A 20,288-nucleotide genomic window follows, 5' to 3' on the forward strand; every position below is an offset into this window, starting at 1 on the left:
CACATCTGTTCTGTTAGAACAAATGTGAACGGGCAATAGCAGGTGGGGAAGAATAAACGCTAAACCCATCATTTATTTGAAGGCTGAGATATTGCCTTATTAAAGTATTTATACTATTTGTACTTTTTCACAGTCATGCCATCTCAAAATCAAAATCTACAATGCATATTATGTTGATGTTAAGTGACACTCAAGCATTAAGTAGTGCGTAATTGTGAAGTGGGAGGAAAATACCATGAAGCTTAAAATGTGTTTCTTAAAAAAATAGTCTGAAAAGTGTTGCTTGCTGTCTAACCAGCTTGTTGAAAATAGCAAAATATGACTTCTTAAGGTTTCAAAAGCAGCTGCATGTATAATAACCACAAATTACACACAGATACCCTCTACCAGTTCTGAAGGCTACTGGTTGCACTGGTTTATTTAGGGGTATCAGAGTAAACGGGACTGAATACACAGGCACTCCACACTTTTCAGATTTTTATTTGTAAAACAATGAGGAAATGAAAGCCAGAAATGCCTCCATCACAATAACATGTTACTTTGTGTTCGTCCATAGCATCAAATCTTGATCAAATACATTGAAGTTTGAAGCTGTTTGACTAAATGTATATAAGTTGATGTTGTGAGAAGCCTTTTGCATTCCGCTCCATGTGAGCAAACAGGTGGCAGAGTTTCGTGTCTCCAAGCACTGAACAGATTGTCTTAATTTTGTTTTAGCTGAGGGGTGGCTCTGTGACAGTGAGAGTGATTTAAAGTGACTCACAGCTACAGAGCAGCATTATTACATCCAGTTTACAGAGGCTGTCTTCAGTTCAGTCTGTCTTAATCACTGCCAGGCATCCCAAGGTTCTCCGAAACAACCAGCCCCCCCATCAAATCCCTCCTGGCCTTCCTCCAGCCAATTCTGGGAGCAAAATCAAAACAAACATGGCCAGAGAAGCCTTGGGGACTTGAGTGTTTTTGGTGGGGTTGGGGGTTACAGAGGCAGCAGTGTGCTGGAGCCCATTTTCTAAATTATCTTTATTCAATATTCCTTTAAAACAACCCTCAACCCAACCACCCCCACACCGTAGACCCACACTCTTCTGTCCACGGCTCCAGAGTGAGAGCCACCCCCGGGGATTTCGAGGCTCTTGTCTCGCAGTAGAACACAATGTTCCATTTATGACAGCTGTTGGAGCACAGTGAATGACCAGCCTGCTCTGTGTGGGGATCATGAGGTCCAGGTTATCCAGTCCAAACTGCAAAGACCTGTCTTTGTGCAGGACACTGATATCAGGTCCAAACAGGGAAAAGGAAAAGTGGGGTTTCTGGTGTGATTGGACCTGAAACAAAATGGAGGCCAATCAGAGCCACAGAGGTGCAGGTTGTGGTTCAGGGGAAAACTGGGTTATGTTTTCCATCTCTAGATGCCCCCACCCCGTCTCTCTGGGCGGTATTACTGGAAGAGCCTTCACAAAACTTTTTTTTTTATTTTTTTTTTATGTGGGGCAACATAAATTGGCAGCACTCCCAGAATTAAGCAACAAAGAAATCATAAGGGTCACAAATGGAGCCAAAGTTCTCCTGGCGGCAACTTGTTCATGTCCTGATTAAAGCGAAGAAGCCGAGCCAAACGGTGATGGCACCCACAGCCAATTAGAGCCTCGAGTTTTCTGTAATTCTGTAATTTCTCATAACATCTTTGTTTTTCCAGGATTCTTTGCTTACACCATGGAGTCCATGCTTACCTCTAGCATATGATCCCAGCAGTTTTGCTTTCAAAGACTTTTAAAAATGTAACTGTTAAAATGGCATCGACAATTGGGCAGAAAAGAAAAAACTAACTCTGAAGATCAGGGTTTTTTTTTGTATAATATGCAACTTTATTATCGTTTTGTCTCCCAATAAATACATAATAAAAACGGGTTTGGTATTTTATTTAAAAAAAAAAAAAAAAAAAGCAAACCATACAGCAGAGTGGAAATTGCAGCTGCCTAAAAATCTTCGCTTTAAGGACATTTTTTTACAGCTGGATCCAACGTACAAAAGAAGTCAGCATATCTGTTCAACTTGTTAATCTTTACCAGAAGCCTTGAAGGATTTGTGAGATACAGATACAAATCCCCCACCCAAACCTAAACACGCCAGTGCAAGTGAAGCAGAAGTCGCACCTCTGATGAGGATTCAGTCAGTGATGAGAGCATGATGAGCCTGTGGTTGACCCACAGTACAGGCGATGGAGAAGGGCTTGCACAAATCTGACTAGTTAACAGTACATTTCTAAACACCAGTGATTAAACATTACAGTTCATATTTGATTGTGTTTGCTTTTCGTGCAGCTCCTAAGCATGCTGAAAGGACCTGTAGATGTCGTGTGATAACTAATGCAGCGGTCACAGTTTAACTCATTTAGCATAACAGTGTTGGTATTGTCAGACAAGCTGTCCAGAATTTACATATCAATGGTGTGTCTGGAGGAGGGGATTGAGGCTCGGCTCGCTAGCAACACACAGTAAAAGGTAGGAAACTTTCACATTCACCAGTGTGCAAATCCAAAATTCAAGAGCTACTTTTTCAGGACTTTAGCACCCTCCTGTCTCCCTTATTAAAAATGAAACAACAACATTTAAGCTGAGTCCTTTACCTGCCAATTCATTTGGTTTAGGGACCTTTAAAGCAGCAGCCAAAACATTGTCCACCTTTGGTTGGCAGCTGTCACATCCCACCCAGATAGTGTGCTCAGTTGGTTAGGATGTGGTGTGCTTTGGCCCCTGCAAAGGCCTGGTGTGGTGAGGTCGCCGTGTCCATCCTGAACACTGACGGACGACCCACAGGGCATTCCTGGGTTTCACAGCTGCTGCTGCCCCGCTCACTGCAAGCTGCACGCTGAAAAGGAACAGGAGACTCGTGTTATTCATCAATGCCACACGCTCCAAATAAAAAGGGCTTCCCATCATATTTTAGGTAATTCATAAGGACAGGGTGGTAATCACATTTGTCATTATGTATCATGTGATGATGATATATCATTGAGAAGTTAATTGATTTCAGTAATCCTATACAAAAAGTCATTAATTATACAAATTTGTTATGCACAGTGATGCTTTCTGAGCATTTATCTCATTTGATTTTGAGGATTATGGTTTACATTTAATGAAATCCTGTAATTCAGTTCATTAGTCAGAATACGACACATGACCAATGATGCATTATTTTTGTAAAGTGACACGGTGGACAAACACCAGCAGATGACACGACTCCTCAGATCAGTCCAGTGTGGAAACTTCACACTGGACTTCAAGCAACTCTTCACTCTTTCTCCAAAGAGTGTGAGAATTTACATTTCAAATCAAATGCAAACTTTGGACTAGTGAGCTACAGTCCAGTCCTTTTTCACCGTACCCCTCCAGGTTCAGGAGTGACTTTACACAAGCAGTGAGAGTTGCAGCCCGTGTATTGGATGAGTCTGAGTGTGGCGACTCTTGAAGGAACAGTCTACACCTTGTGAGATTTCCACTAAAGGCTTTTGTCAGCCCTGTGGCTTGTGCACCATTCTTTGGCAAAATATTTTCCATCCACTCAACTTTCTAATAATATAACTTTCATTCATTACCCTATGAAGAAGTAGCTTCCTTGTTGTGGAGAGTGTCAGTGACTGTCAGACACTCAGGGTTACAGTGTGATGATTCTCAGTATTTTGCTGCATATTCTGGTGGAGTCTCAGGCCACCAGACAGGCATGGGCGTTGCTGCGACCCACTCTGGAGCAGCTGCTGTTGGATCCAGGCCAGCTGGTAAGCCCGACTGTAGTTTGGTTTCATTAAAACAACAGCGGCAGGGTAAGAAGCCACATTCTTCATAAAGCTCGAGCAGCCTGCTGACTTCTTAGTGCCCTCCCCCGGCTCCCTCTCCTTATTTTTTTTTTAAAATTCATAATTCCTGAGGAATTTATTTCTGAGAACAGGATATTGTCTGGGCTTTAGGTATCCACCAGCAATCTTGGAGTTAAGCCCAGAAAATACTCTGAATTAGGACTTTGTCTATATATGTAACCACTGTGGAGATCCAGGTATATTAAAAACCAAGTAATGGGACGCTGTGGTCCAGCTGCATATGAAAATATGTAACAACATCCAGCCGCTGAGTATTTAATAGAAATAAGAAGCTGTTATTTCTCCAAGGGTTTGTGTTTTAAGGGTCAGTCTTTCTTTGCATCATATTTCATTTTCACAAGTTGGGCTTTACAAGAGCCACCGAGCTGCACAGAGCTGTCCAAAAGCAAAATCAAAGAGCCTGAACGCCTTACAGGGTGGCAAGCAACACAGCACGATGATGGCTCATATTTAACCAGTGGAAAAACCGTTAATGAAAGGATATTTTATTGCAGTTTGTGGCACCAAATGCTTGCCATATTCCTCTAACAGCCCCGCTATGTTTTTACTTATCAGCGTAACTGCAAACACTGGAGTACAACGCTGCTGGTTTAGTGAAATGGTTTACTCAGCGCAGCAGGGAAACTCACAGCTTCTGACAGATTCTGCAAGAGACTCCCGATCCAGAGACACATCCCTCTCAGTCTCTTCCATCTGAAAATGAAGACAAACAACAATCTACTGAAGTTAAGTTCATCATCAGCATTCTATGAACCAGTTTATTACCATTTAAAAAGAAGTCAAAATAAGTAACTATCCTTAGATAATTGCTTGACAGTAAAACCAGTATATTTTACCTTGATATGCTTCTTGAGGTATTCAGCTCGGGCCATGAGGCTTTTTATCTGACAGGAGACATAAAAGTTCCCATAAATAACATTATGCGCCCTGAAAACAAGGGTGTGTTCACTACAGTTTCTAACTTTTATAGAGAGCACAATTTTTGCTGATGTTATTATAGTGATGGCTCCAGAGGCAGATGTGGGGAATTCATCTAATATAATCAAATATCAGGGCAGCATGTGACTCAGAGAAAGTGCAGCTGGCCCTTTCTCTGGGTTTGATTCCCATTCCGGGGTCATTTACTGCATGGCCTCCCCTTCTTTCAAACTACTACTGAGTAAAGGCCACATGACAAAAAAACACAACTTACTAAAATATCCAAGCTATATTTAAATATTTGCACATGTCAGAACAAAACGCCCAATGAGTTTAACATACAATCCTTTGCAAAACGATATTTTTTTAAACATTTATTACATTACATTATTAGTACGTGTGACAAAGCAACATAAAGTAGTGCATTATTGTGAAGTATAAGGAAAATAATATAATGGACTATATTTGCTATATTTACTAATCAGACTAGTAAGAGGGGGTGAACATATGTGCACACCACACATTTAAGATGATTTGTTTTCCTTCCACTTTTAAAAAAAATCCCAAAGTTTGAGTAGCATCAATAATTTAGCATAACAAAAATGTGACTGATTACAATCTGACATTTAACTCTTGCAAAGGTTTTCCACATTTTTCTTTGTTATTTTTTATAGGTCATGTGTTAAACATTTGCCACTGGAAACAGCTGTTAGCAGGTTGCTATAAATCCTCTGGTGATCCAGAAGGTTCTTGACTCTGTGACACCTGCATGTGTCATCAAACCTTCTTGGGTTGAGCTGCAGCAGCATTTACAGATTGAACTAACAAACTGCAAACACCTAAGAGCTCTGCAACGTTCCTTCAAGAGTCATTAGATGCAATAATCATTTTAACCGCCGGTTCTCAGGATCCGGTTCCTATCCTGACATTATCTCACCACAAGACTTTAATCAGGATCTCTCTAATCAGCAAGAACAACAAATGTGGGAGACTTACATGTGTAAGCGGAACATGACGCTAGAAGACAAAAAAAAGCTATGAGGAGCCAGAATAGGAAACTCTAAAAGAAGGAGTTTCTAAAATAGTTATGAACACAAACTGAGGCAGCGTGTGTCGGCTGCTTTGGGTTCTAACAAACACACATGCTTTTAATTTGCCCCTCTCTTCCCGTACACCGCCTCCCGATGCTGCATTAGATTATTACAACCGCATCTGAATTTACTTAAGGCAAGCACCCATAAAACTTCAAACAGGGAGGTCCATGAGGCCCACTCAGGGCCCTGCCCTCCCTTTTGGGGTTTGTTGGTGAAATATGATGTTTTGTTGGTTCAGCTGCTAGATAAACAATGGCCCAAAAGAAAACACTTACAGAGCATCAACAGAAAATCTACACAGGTAATAAAAGTCTCATTTGAGGGTTCTGAGGGATTGTTTTCTGTTCTAATGAAGGTCTTTCTAGATTATCAAAATGTACAATCATAGAATTTTCTGATATTTTTCATTCGATTCTAAGAATTTTCAATTTCTCTTCATTTATACAAAAATGTATTTTCTCACCAAAGAGCTCTATAATGTCGCAGCCAAACAGTTTTGGAAACTCAAATTTAGCACGCTCTAGATCTGCTATAAAAGCTTGAGATGTCATATTTTTGAGTAAAATTTGGCTTGCTGATTACATGTCTGATAAAGGTCATTCATGCCTAATTACTAATTTTGGCTGGGGAGTCAAATCGAGGATGGCAGCTGGTGGTTCTCTCCACCATATGAGAATTATACATGGTGCTGTGGTGTTGGCGACTTTAGCTGCTTCAGAAATATCTCAGAGTTCTGGCATTATTTTCATAGCTTGGTTTGTCTTGGTCACGTGAAGTCTGACAACACAGTAAAAACGGACAGTTTCTCATGTTTTCAGTATCTTCACTTTTATAGGACACAACCAGCTGTAGCTCATAAAGCTACATTGACAAGATAAATCTGATATGACAGCTGTGTCTCTTTAACTGTCTTCAATAAACTTTAGTAGGCATATATGTGTTAGCTGGAAGGGAAGGGCCTAACAATGAACCATCCCTATACTTTTTCATGTGACATAATAGTTGAATGTGTTCAATTTAAGAAACTGTCAACAACAGTGGCTCATTTTCACTGACAGACTTTACCGACTCCATGAAATTCATTTGTGACGGTGTGTTCACTGGGGGTGAACCAACTGCAGTTTTCTGGCTGATCAACAATCGCTAAAAGGCCTGATGTGATTTTGGATGATACCGATTTTTTTGTTTGAACAGTTGCTAAATATAGCGACGCAGTCGATAAGTTGGCAACAGTGGGGTGACTATTGTTTAGCGCGCACATGAAAAAGTGACCTTCTAGTAACGTCTTCGCAGCACAACTTAGAGCAGGCACTCCTGCATTTAAACATCTAGCAGGTAAATTAATGTTCATTATAATTGCAAACATATTTGACCCTATGTGGTATCAGTCTAACTAAATGATGGGGTTTGAATGAATGTGATTGATCTGAATTATTACCAATCTTAGCCTTATCTAATCAAAGCAAAAAGTTCCACATAAAGTCTGTATTTTCCAACAACACATGTTTTCAGGGTTTTTTTTTTTTTTTTTGCATCACTTCTCACATGTATGATATGTAGATACATACAAATCTGGAACAAACTTCCAGAAAACTGCAAAACAGCCGAAACACTGAGTTACTTTAAATCAAGGCTAAACCCCACCTGTTTAGAGCTGCCTTTGATTAAAAACAACTGGAACATTTATCAATACATCTGATGTCTAATTAATGATGATTATTCTTGATGATTTTGATGATGGCATTTGACAAAACGTAATGTCTGATGCTTGTTTCATAGTTGGTTATTGTGTGATGTTTTTATCATGTGAAGCACTGTGAACTGCCTTGATTTGACATGTAATGGTTGCTATGGGGACTCAGTGATCCTAAGAAGCCACTCTTTGCTGCAATTTTCCAACAAAAATCGAATTGAATTGAATATTTCTGCCTTGCTGACGATTATTAAGCCTAAACAGCAATTTATTTATTTATTTTGTTTCCTACATCTTCTTAAATGTGAAGGCCTCTACGGTTTATGGTTGCTGTTGTCTGTCTGTTTTGTTTGGTTTGCGGTGACAAAACACAACCTGATTAGAGCAATCATGCTTAGAAAAAACAATAAAGTTCCTGAGTTGTGAAACTTAATTACCTGAATAACTCACTTCACGGATGTGCAATATTGTCCATAATTGTACAATTTAGTTTAGGCAAGCAACTATGATTGCTTTCACACATAGTTAACATAAATATTTAAAATCATAGAGAAGAGATTGATGCAAATGTGTGATAATAATTATGGAGGATGACTTATGTTGTTTTCCTCCCTCCTGAATGTTGAGGAAAACAAATATGGTTCATGTGATGGTTATCAGCGAAAAGTAGAACCGTTTCTTCACCCACTCACCTCACTGTGGAGCAGCTCTCTCCTGCGACCCTGGGGCTCAGCTGCATCAAGTAGAGAGGGAGATAAAAAAAACAACAAAAAGAGCAGAGAAATAATGAAACTAAAATAGGAGGGGAGTCTAGTACCTAATCACTTTTGTTCAAGAAGAGGCGAACTACTAGATTGGATTTCACTAGCGTGTTGACTGGAGGCTGAAGAAGTGGAAATTGTTCTAATCTAGGCCATTGTTTTCACAGTCGGTTGTGCTGGAGGGTAGAGTGGCAGAAAGAGGAGAAAAAGGAGGAGGGCTCTGTGGCAGGGAGGTGCACTGGGGGGCTGCACAGCAAAGAGCTTTTGGGTGAACAAAGAACCAATGTTTTCTCCCAACAATCACTGTGGTGGAATCTGCTGCACAATGACGTGCCCGGACAGTGGGGGAAACAGGAATTGCTTCTCCATAGACAACCTGGAGACCTTTCTTAGCACATCTAATTTGATGTTATAGTCCTGCTTACATAAAGAGTTTCTCCAGTTTCATCCCCTAAACACATTTAAGCAATAAAGTTGTGGCAACTGGGATAATAGTTTTTGTTTGTCTCCAGGTTTCAGTAACACACACAGTTGAAATATGGTGTCTGAAGTGGAAGCAGATGGCAGGACTTTCATACCACACACAGGGCACTGGCAGCCGGTCTCATCCCAGCTCAAAGCCACATCTGGATGACTCTGTTCCACCTCTTCCATTAGGCTGATCTCCGAGATGAGCTCATGAACCAGGCCTAATGGACGCCAAGCCACAGAGTGAGTTGCTGGAGTGTCTTCAGTTACTCCCACGTCTGTCACTTAAAAGACTCCAAATCTTCATTACTCCTTCTTGGTGATCTAATCCCGCATTTGAAGTTTCGCCTCTTCCTGTCTACATATGATTTCTGTAGTACCACATTGTTTAGCAAATTTGTAACTTCACCTCTAACAAGGCAGCCCTTCCCCGCTCTAAAGCTGGACAATAAATCAGTAATATATACTGCAATAGACCCGTAATCAAAATCAATAGAAAATACGTCTGTTGGAATATTCAATATTTAGTTTAGAGAATATTCACTGAACTCTGATCCAGAATCGCACAGCATTCTGGGGGATGTAGGCAGAGGACAGGCTTTAGCCAATCAACCTCTCACGCTAAGCTAAGCATGATGAGTGGCATCAACTCACTCACTCATTCATTCTTTGGTTACCTAGCAACAACATGTTGAGTAACTTGTGCAGCAGAATTTAAATTTCGCCACCTGCCTCATAACTACTTAAAAATAAAATGACACTTGTTCGCCAATATTTCGTAGTATAATATCAAATATCATAATACGTTTTTCAACCCTTCTCCGCTCACTAGGCTCATTCTCAGAATGCAGATTGAATGATACATTTTGGGAATATAAAACAGTGTACATTTCTTCCATTGCTTCCTAAAATGTTCCTGAACTTACCTTTGACATCAGTGCAGTGCCTCAGTAATAAAACTAAGGTCAATATGGAATATTGCATTAAATTCTGAACATTATGCAATAAAAGCATTTGGTTACCTGCTAATGCCAACAGTAGCTCTCCTAAGCATTGCTGGTACATATCCAAAGCTTCCAGATCATCTGATTCATTCTCCTCCTATGGAAGCAGATTCAGATGATCAGTACCTGATTTGATACTGCCCAATTATCACAATAAACAAGTCCCATAAAAGTCACATTACTCATTTATTCATTCTTGGTTTTCTAAAGGTTCAGTTTGTAAGAACAACATGGTGAAACTGTTGGAAAAGTATTCACACACTGCTGAACATTTTCATACTTTGTTGCTTTGCAAATACAGACCTCAATGTATTTCATTCGAAATGCATAAGGGATAGAGCAAAATCATAAGGATCATATTCAGACGTTCTTACTGAAGAAACTCTAAAAAGTGTGGTGTGCATTTATATTTAGTCACCTTTATTCTGATATGTGGTAGTAAAACGCTATGTACAACCAACTACCTGCAAAAATTAACGAACAAGTAAACTGAATGCCCCTGAGTTAGCTATACTACAGCAGTTGTGTCCAAACTTTTTGAATTGTGGGTCAAACTCGCCAAGTTTAAAGTACTCAGGAGCATTTTATAAAATTAAAATGCTAAATAATTTTTCTGTGGATTCTTTTTTATTTTGTCTTCAGCAGTAAATTAAACATGTAGTATTTTATTAAAACAAAGTGGAACAGAACACATTTTCGTAGGAGTTACTGCCTGAAAAGGAGCCTCGGACAGCTGTCTTAATAGTGGATGTATTGCTTCCTAACTTTCTGGGGAAAAATGTTTCTATCTTTTATTGGTATAGAAAATGTTTTTAGTCTATTCCCAGTGACACCAACAAGAACATTCTTCAAAAGCCATTGACGTCGTCTCTTAGTGTCTAACCTTGGCAATAGCTGTAGAGGCCATCTCCAAGGCAGCCAGGAGACGAGGTTGGTCTTTAGACATTTCTATAAAAAATAAAAAATAAAATAAATTTCTAAATTCAGTAATAGTGCCTATGAAGAAAAAATAGTAGCTTACAGCTCACAGAAAACTACAGTAAGCTACTTACTGTAGCATACTGTAAGTAAAAGGACTGCTGAAAACGCCAAGGATTCTTGATTTGAATAAATTAGCAACATTAAAAAAGCAGAAAAAAACAGTGCATCCAGTCAGTAGTTTATATACAGTATTAAATGTCATCAATATCCCATTAATTTGATGGTTTGAACTGTTCTCAGGTCTAATAACTGTTTCAAGGGTGGAATAAACAGAAGATACACAATCTCAGTGATTCTTGCAAAAAAAATAAATAAATAAATAACTGGGTTCCAAAATTTGAATGTAGTGCAGATTTTCTCCACACTTCTGCACACAAACAAATTGCCCCTTAGGAAGTTCCTGAGATAACAATAAATCAGTCAAGTTTGTCTGTACAGTAAATTTCAGCAAGAAGGCAGTTCAAAGTGCTTTACATATTAAAAACACAATATTAAGAAGTCATAGAAACAATACACAGCCAATTATTGAAAAGGCAGTGAAATATTACAGATTACAAATATTACATTTTGAGTAGTGCCATCATTAAGATCATCAATAAACGTTGAATATGTTGGTCAATGTTCCATTTATTATGGTTCTAAAGCAACTCTAAACCACATTTTCTTTGCAGTCAATAATAAGATCCTGGCACAATTTTGGGGCCAGTCCTCTTGGCATGTATTTTAGAGCAAAAGCAAAGGCACTGCGGTTGTGGCCTTCTAGACACTAAACGTTAGCATGCCTTGTCCATTGCAAAACCACATTTGTTGAGTGACAGGAATCATTGACTTGCTGGAACACTGTGCCTAAATGTCAATCATCTGACCCAAACTATCACAACCAATAAAAGGATATTAGTTAGGATGGTAAAGAAAAACCCAGGAACCTCCAGGGTTCATTATAGAAAACAACTGTCAGTATCCACAATGTTGTTTAACATCAATACGGACTGAGACTTTTACCAATAAGTTTCACTTGAATGAATATGAAATTTGGAGCTACCCACATGGATAAGCCTTCTGGAAAAAAAGATTTAAGAACTATTTGGAAACAAAGACAAGGGGTTCGCTCTTTACCTCTGAGAACATCTCTGGATGTCTTAGCCTCTTCGAAGCTCCGCTTGTTGTCCGAAGCGAGAAGGGCTTTCAGTTCCTCAGCTCTCGACACATACTGCCTCACCTGTGGGTTGAACCCTTACAATGACTTTATTTGATCAACAAAACATTTTTGCCACTAAAAAGAACGGACAGAGGAAGCATATTGTTGTTATTTGTAGTGTTCAGCAACATATCATAACTGGCTTTACGATACTCTGTTCTTTGACACAGGTGGACAAAAATCTCTGAAACACAAATGTTTTAAAACCTCAACAGCTTTTTGTGCTCAAAAAAAGAAATTTGTTTGAATGCCATCATATGTCAACATCACTCTGATGTCATTTTATCAATTCAGGAAAAAAACAAAAAAACAAACGCAAAATATTTAAAATAATCCTTGCTTAACTTTAAATAGTGAGTGATGCTTGAAAAAGAGTGGAGACAGGCCTAGTAACTGCATACTATTTTGAAAAGAGTAATATACTCTGGATATTTTTTCTCTATCTCAGGCTAAAGAATGTGTTTTAGAAAAAGTAATAGAATCCAAGTTATTATTAGCTGTCAAATGTGATAAATCTCTTGGGCTACCCCAAGACTGCCTCCGATTGGTTGTCATGACAACTCCTTCCCAAGAATAACACACTGCCAAGAGAAAAAGCTCTGTAAAGCTCTGGGTTCTGTAAAGTGTTTTGGTTGAACACATTTATTTTATTACATTTATCTTGCTTTGCTGCAGAAATATAATTTTTGCCTTTCTTCCAAACATTGGAGGTTTGCTGTTCATTCATTTGTTATTTAAAACCATGATATGGTGCTTAATTCTTTCTCTAGTCATGTTTTTGTTGCTGAAACCTGAGCAATCGAAGTGACTCCAAAACTTGAGATTCATCTAACTTTGTATTTCTTTCCCCAACATTACCATTATGCATTTGAACTTAAAACTAGTCTGAGTTTATTTCTCTAGGATGTTGAGAGATAAATAAAATATTGATAAATTTAGACTATAATCAGCTTCAGATTGTTATTTTGAAAGTTAGTCACAACACTGCCTCCTTTTGGCACTGTTTTTTAAAGTAATATTAGAATTACTATCTTCTGTTCTGCTTTTTTGTTTGTGCATTTGTTTTGCTTAATTAAATCATTAGTAAATATGCTTTCGCTTGAGCACAACTACTTTAAAATTATTGCCTACAAGCTCACTATGATTCTTTTTATAATCTTAGTTAAATTATCTTTGCTCCTACATAAATCTTCTCCTTGTTTAATCCTTTAGATTAACTCTGAGATTATGTGACTGACATAAAAATTATTTGCAGAACTTATTCATGCTACAAATATGAAAAGTTCCTTTAGGCCTACCTTCTGCCTGAGGGCATCTTTGCGCTGTCGGTCTGTCTCATCTAAGGAAGAAGAGGAAATATTTCAGAATGAGCATTCCTTCTCAGTTTATTTTGTTTGTGCAAAGAAAGTGCTGTGTAGGAGATAAGCTACAGACAGGATATGAAAGTATATCTTGCCCTTACAGTGAATGGCGGGGACGAAGTGCTCGAGGGCACTGCAGTAGAAAGACAGTGCTTCGGAGTGCTCCCCCTCCTGGTCCTTCTGCACGGCCCGCAGCACCAGCTCTTTCTTAAAATACCAAAGAGAAAAAAAAAAAAAAAAAACATCTGTCAGTGTGATCTATTAAAACTACGTAAAATAATAATCGACCTGTAGTGTTTGTGGTGCTAGTTAGTCCACAAGCTGATGCCTTCTCCTTCTCTTACTGCTTTCACTATGCTGTCTGCGCTTGGCATGTGCTCCATATCCAAAAAAGGGTGAGTGAAGAACTCCTCAAAGGTGATCCGGGCATCTGGATTTCGCTCGAGCAGCCTCAACAGAAGGTCTCTGCAGTCCTTGGAGACTCGGGCGCCGGGAGGGAGCTAATGCACAAAACACAACCTTATTATGTTGCGCGCAATTTGCAGGATGATCCAAGAAAAGAAAGGACAGTGCTTTGTTAGCACACAACCTTGTGTCCCACATCTCTACGTTCTGGCAAAAGATGACCTTTAGAGTCAATGTGGATCCCTGGATAATGCACAATGCTCTAATGTGATTCCACAAGTCAAAGCCTAATGCTTGACTTGGGAATTCAGTTGGCATGAAAGCACTTGTTCATCAAAAGTAAACACAGGTGGAACTTCCCAATGCCTAATTCAAACAGGGCTTATTTTGTATGTAACAGAAATCATAAACAGAAATAACCTTTTTGTTTAAAAAAATATTTTGTACAACACAAATCTGAAAAGATACATGATAAACATTCATACAAATAGTTTTGAACATCATATCTCTGTACGCAATTCTCTTCTTCATGTTATCCCAAACAGGCTTTCTAAATGTAAGGGATGGAACCAGCCCTCCACAAATATAAAAACTCTGCCATCTAGTGGTATAAAGGCAGATTGACAAGAAAGAAGCTTCAAACATGACTACACTGATGCCTGTAGGACATTTTAATTTCTCTCATTCCTACTCAGCCTGATTATGTCTGTATATCGGATTAAGAAATTAAATGCAATTTAAAAACAACTTTACTTGTACAATGTTAAAATCTGGCACTGTTTGGAGGAGCAGAACTGACTGCAATTAGTTTAAATTGTAAATGTTTACCTCGACTGGTTGATTGCTTCGTATTTTCTCCTCCAGTTCAGCATATGACTTTGATGCAAATGGAGCTCGTCCAAACAGAGCCTCTGTGTGTACAAAAATAATGGAGAGAAATTTACTGATGGGGATAGATTCCTCTTCAAATCAAACTAAATGAATGATATCAAGCTGATATTATCTGTCAGCAACTTTAAATGTAAAATGAACAGTACTATTATGGAGTTTTAGCATTATGCTCCCCTCCTCTGTATCTTAAGCTACTTTCAGAATTAACTGTTTTAGGATCTCCTGTCATTTTAAATCTAAATTTTCCAGACACCAAAAAGCATTAACTTCTTGCCAGTTTTGAGCGCATGGGCTGTTTTTGCGAGCAGTAGAGACCAAAATGGAAATACGAAAATGTGCAATATGTGAATTTTGAATGATATGACCCCTTTAAGGTCTTTGTAACCTCCGCCTCGGCCTCAAGTCTCCTGCACCTCTGGTAGGTTTTCTATCGCAATTTTCCTGTGTCATATTAACTCCATCCCTTCTCCCATGAACTCTGACCAGCTAATGGCTTTTTTTTATGTTGGTTTAAGAAATAAAATCCTAATAAACACTGAAATTTGTGGCTAGAATGTAAAAAAAATGTGAGGTTTATGGGATATGAAGACTTTTGCAAGGCACTGTAAATGAGGCTTTAGACCTTTATACAGTACATAACATTTTAAACCTCAGTTCAAATCAATGCTAACTGTCTGAGTCTCCATGAAGAACAAGCAGTGAAATATTAATCAAACAGCTTGCAGCTTTTGTTTAAGTGCCTCTGACTTTTTCCCTCAAGATATGCTGCTGATTTGAGTGTGGGTGTTTGTGTACACAATTGTGTTTTTGCACATGATTGAGTGAAGTACTCCCTCTTCCACCAGAAAATGTATTATATTGTTTAAAAGAAAGAACTTCCATGAAGAGAAAATTTGCTTAGTTTAATAAAATATCTGTAAACTGTTGTAAAAGCTGGCTTTAGTTGCTCCTCCTAATACTTCCTAAGGTCATTTATTGTATTAATAGGTCTGTCTCAATAACAAATTTTGATGGACAATAAATGGTCCCAGAAGTTATTGCGATTGTTGTTTTGACACCATTTTCAAGTGACATAACAATAATGGAATAATACAACAAATATGTCTTCTGTATGAAACAACAAAGAAAATGAGTTGTGAAGTCTTGTAAACAAAATTGGCCTTTATAACAGGGAAAAGTTGAGACCAAAGAACTTACCTGCGTATTACCCCTTTAAGGTCATCTACTGTATTACATCTTTTACATGTACCTGTTCTCAGAGTGCAAATTGGTCACACTTCATTTCCTCTCTCTATTCTAACCAGTTTCCACAGTATGTTGAATGTTTAACATTTGAAAACAGGAATAGTCCCAAGCGGCACTGACTGGCTGCTAATTGTTAATCATCCTGTGGTGCTCATTCAAATCATTGCTTCTCCAACTGGAAAATCACTAAATGCAATAATGCAGAGGAGATAACTAACTAAGTTCGATAGATTGATGTGAAAGTGCAAATTTTTTAGATGTTGCATAAAAGAAATTGAACTGAGTAGTGAGTTGTGTTTGAGCTACCTGAAAAATTCTAATTTCCAAACACAATCTGATGTCAAGAGCTCCAATCAACGGAAATAGTCTAGTTTGTGACTGCAACATTATGACTTTATTACTGTAATACTAATCCTATAAAGGGCCCTTCACCAGCCTGCCATTACATGATTAATGGTGCAATTCTGTTCTGACCTACTGAGCGCGCTCCTTCGAGCCGGCAGGTCCACTCGTGTGATTAATCTTTTCTTGCGAAAAGGCAGCCCTGTCAGGTTGTTATTAATAGCCATTAGAGGGGGCTCACACTCCATAGCTCAAGACCTGAGCGGTGTATATAAATTCACGTTAGCGAATGAAGATAGTGTAAATGGCTAATCTGAAGACGTGCGTTCTTCATCTTGGAGGATTTCAAAAGAGATTTTTCAAAAAGCACTCACCGTAAAGAATGACGCCGACTGACCACAGATCCACTCTGGAGTCATACTGGCGTCGGCACACCATCTCAGGAGCCATGTAGAGAGGAGAGCCTCTCAGCACACACTTCTCATCCCACGGTGACATGTACTGGGCAAACCCAAAATCTAGACAGCAAGTCAAAATATTAAGCAATATGTTCTCCATAAACAATGACGCTTGTACAGTCCTTTGCAAAAGTATTACTTGAAAAGTATTACTCCTGTAATGTGTTCACATATTACAAATAAATACTGCATGCTGTGTTAGAGAGAAGTTATTCCACATATTTGATGTGTCCGCTACAAGGCTTGTGGCAAACTTTAGACTGCTAAAAAGAAAAAATACTTTAAATATCCAGTGATTTTCATTTAAACAATGGCTTTCTTCTTGAAACTCTTCTATTAAAGTCAGATTTGTGGAATGTACAGTTGCCCTGTCAACACATAATTTCCGCCTGTCAGTTTCATCGTTATTCCTTATAATCCCAACAAAACACGCTGAGGTTTGTCGTTTTAACCTGCATAAAGGTAAAAATGATCAAAGAATCTACATGCTTTTGCAAGGGATAGCTTCTATTAATTGTCTGTGTAGTAAATTCATAAGGGTTTGTGTTCAGTTTTTTGGGTGGGAATGAGATCACCTGCCAGTTTGAGGACCGAGCCGCTCAGTAGAATATTCTGGGGCTTCAAATCCAAGTGTGAGATATTCCGTTCATGAAGAAACTGAAGAGCGCAGGCTGTTTGTGCACAAATATGTAAACGTCACATAAAAAGACATGGTCAGAAATGCTACTGGCTCTAAAAAGAAAAGTATACATTTTAAACAAATCATGCAAAATAATTAAAATATATTAATAGCAGAAAAAAGAAAAAGTTTCAAACCATATTTCTTTACATGGTTGGGCTTAATGTGTGCAACATTTGAAAATATGACTTGTTTAAACTTGGAATGCCTTACCTATCTGCTGCAGGAAGCGCCGAGCCACACTCTCAGGTAAAATCCTGCGACTGCGAATAAATCGGGAGAGATCTCCACCTGAACACCATTCCAGGATTAAATAGATGTTCTCCGCATCCCACTGAAAAAAAAAGAGAAGAAAAATATTAAAGATTAGCTGTGAGGTCTGAAATCTTCTTATTGCAACTTTCAGCACTCACATCATAACAACGTGAGTGAGCATAAATAGTGTCTCAATTGGAAACACTCTTCTCCCCCTGGATAATGAAACAATTGATGGATAAATCAACGATAAAAAGGTGAAGAAAAGGGCCACAACATGACCTATGCATGTCTAGGATAGGTAGCTTCAGTAGAGTCTATACAACCTGACCATTCAGGTAATTATAGGTGCAACTTGTGAGAACAAACGTCGTCAGGTAATAAAATGTTTTGTTTCTACAGTCTTTAAAATTTTATGTGTTCTCTGATGTCGAAAGATTATGTTAATAATTAATCACTCTATCCAAAAGTCACTCCTGACTGTTTACCCATCTACTATGTATAGAGTTTCAGACATGGTTATGAACAAAATGATCATAAGGTAAAGGTCTGACCACATCTGAAAAGAAAAAGCTGTAAATTGGTGATATATGACATTCAAAAAAAGAATGTTAGATATTCAAACCTCACCATTTTGCTGTACAGCAACACAAGGGTGCTTGACGAGTAAGATTGTACACTCTATTGTGTAAAAGTACAAAGCATACTTTCACATGCTAAAATTGGATGTGTGATTACAAAGCAATTGTTCTACAAGCACATACCTGGAAGTCTTTGAGTTGGACTATATGAGGATGACGCACAGTCTTCAAGATTTCAATCTCCGTGAGAAGGTTTTCTGTTGAGGCCTTGTTGAGAGTTTTCTTCCCTACAACTTTCACTGCCACCACTTCTCGACTGTTCCCCTGTTAGATCACAATGAAGAGCTTAGATATCACTCTTTAAAAGTTGTAAAGACCATCAAGTCAAATCAAAACAGAAAACTTGAAAATCTCAAAAAAAATAATAATAAGAAGAAGAAACATTTAACTTACATAGACATACAGAAAGGCTTCCGTTTCCTCTTTCCTAAACTCACCTTTCTGTAGGCTTTGTAGACAGTAGCATACGTGCCGCTGCCCAGGCGCTCTGTCAGGATGAAGTCTGCTAGTTTTGGAGGGGCAAAACTGGAGGTTGAGGCCATGCTCACAGAGCAACATCAGAGGTTCCCACAGTCACTTCTGTGATGCAAAGTCAACATGTTGCTGTTAACTATTATATACACTGGTCTTTCAACCTTTATTTGGAGGGTGAGATCAACAGCTTATCCACATCTCTCTGCTTTATACTGGTTAAATTGTCATAATCACTTGGTTTATAGCTCATTTACATCATAGGTTTAATGTCCCCTCCTTATCATTTAGCAGCACTGATTCATCTGTGTACACAGGTATCCAATATCCTAAGTTACTTTAACTGCTAATAGCTGTTGCTTCATGTAGCTCGAAAGCATAAAACATGTATACGATTTAGAGACGCGTGTTAAAGTCTTTGAAACAAGAAAACAGCAGACGGGCTACTTATAAAACTAAATCTGTTTCAGCTGTTGCTGTTGCTGTGCTGGCTACCCAAACTATAGCTAGCTAATATACACCACTGACTGCAATACCACTGAAATACACAACACCAGTGTTTTAAGTCTCTAGCTACCTTTAAATACAACTGAAGTACTCATAACGTTTCGTGGTTAATAAGAAAAATAAGTAACACGTATTCAAACAGTTTCCACAAACCTGTAGGCAAATCCACCGCACATGAATGAAATGTTTACATTGCTGCTGACAGGCAGCTGACGAGGAAATACGTCTCAAACTTTGTTACTGCCCCCCAGTGGAAGCCTCTGCTATTGCAGCTTGATGGTAGAGTAATGTGATCTAACCCTATAATGAATAAAGTTCAATAACAACACAGGAATATTAGGTAATATGTTGGTTTGTTTTGCCTTGGAGCTCTCTCAGATGTCAGATCCTCATTTTCCTCAGCATACCCCTCTATCTCTCTCCCTTCTTTGAGAAAAAAAAATGTTTTTGTATGTAAACATATGTTTTAACTCTCAGTCCTTCCTTTCTTGACATTTACACTCATTTAACATAAATATTAGCTCCAGAACTCTATCTCTCTATCATAGAGTTGTGGAGCACTTCAGCCTTTCAAAACTAACTCAAGAAAAGTAATAAAAAAAATTTTGGTTAGTGAAAGCTATAAACTCAAATGTAACAACAAAAACGAGCCTAAACTGCATCAGCTATGATTGTTGGGGAGGGGGGAAAAATCAAGACTGGCATACGCTGATCTTGATTACAAATGTTTATTGATTTATTGCCAGTGGTGGCATTTTGTCTGCTGGAGATTGTTTTTTTCTTATCTAAAGTAATATCTGCATTATGTCTGTAATTGCTTTTTATTTATTTATGTAAGGGTCGTGAATGCTCTAAAACTACTACAGTTAGTATTTCCTTTAAATTTTTAATATTTTGGCAACAATATTAATTTTCTCACAGGCTTACTGAATGAATATTAACCTTTTTTTTTTTTTTTTTTTTTTTTTTTTTTTAAATTTTTAAACAAAGGTTTTTTTTTTTCCCGTTCCTTTCCGGGTGTAAGAACCCACCCGGGGTCTTT

General features: G+C 38.3%; 1 protein-coding gene across 2 annotated transcripts; it reads right to left on the bottom strand.

Moving 5' to 3' along the window:
* Positions 1 to 1,841: 1,841 nt before the first annotated feature.
* ulk3 (unc-51 like kinase 3) lies at positions 1,842 to 19,487 on the bottom strand. 2 transcript variants are annotated; one of them, XM_015053714.1, is made up of 17 exons: positions 19,400 to 19,487; positions 18,706 to 18,847; positions 18,392 to 18,532; positions 17,586 to 17,706; positions 17,269 to 17,364; positions 16,610 to 16,753; positions 14,586 to 14,668; positions 13,697 to 13,852; positions 13,454 to 13,559; positions 13,290 to 13,330; positions 11,910 to 12,012; positions 10,696 to 10,760; positions 9,831 to 9,909; positions 8,272 to 8,312; positions 4,711 to 4,758; positions 4,504 to 4,567; positions 1,842 to 2,868 (listed from the first exon to the last, which is right to left on the bottom strand). In XM_015053714.1, the coding sequence occupies exons 2-17, from the start codon at positions 18,808 to 18,810 to the stop codon at positions 2,852 to 2,854; spliced, it is 1,410 nt and encodes a 469-aa protein (XP_014909200.1). In that variant the 5' UTR covers positions 18,811 to 18,847; positions 19,400 to 19,487; the 3' UTR covers positions 1,842 to 2,851. The 2 variants fall into 2 exon arrangements, with proteins under 2 accessions (XP_014909200.1, XP_014909201.1); XM_015053715.1 differs by lacking the exon at positions 19,400 to 19,487 and having other exon boundaries at positions 18,706 to 19,046.
* Positions 19,488 to 20,288: the final 801 nt, after the last annotated feature.

Source organism: Poecilia latipinna, unplaced genomic scaffold (genome assembly GCF_001443285.1).
Source record: "Poecilia latipinna isolate Pla-1442-1.1 unplaced genomic scaffold, P_latipinna-1.0 Scaffold1197, whole genome shotgun sequence".
Lineage (NCBI taxonomy): Eukaryota > Metazoa > Chordata > Actinopteri > Cyprinodontiformes > Poeciliidae > Poecilia > Poecilia latipinna.

Coding starts and splice junctions, on each gene's coding strand:
- ulk3 (XM_015053714.1), bottom strand. CDS start 18,810: ATGGCCTCAACCTCCAGTTTTGCCCCTCCAAAACTAGCAGACTTCATC. Junction 13,560..13,696: donor CAGACAGCATAGTGAAAGCA/GTAAGAGAAGGA, acceptor TGGTATTTTAAG/AAAGAGCTGGTGCTGCGGGC. Junction 10,761..11,909: donor ATCCAGAGATGTTCTCAGAG/GTAAAGAGCGAA, acceptor TATTTTTTATAG/AAATGTCTAAAGACCAACCT.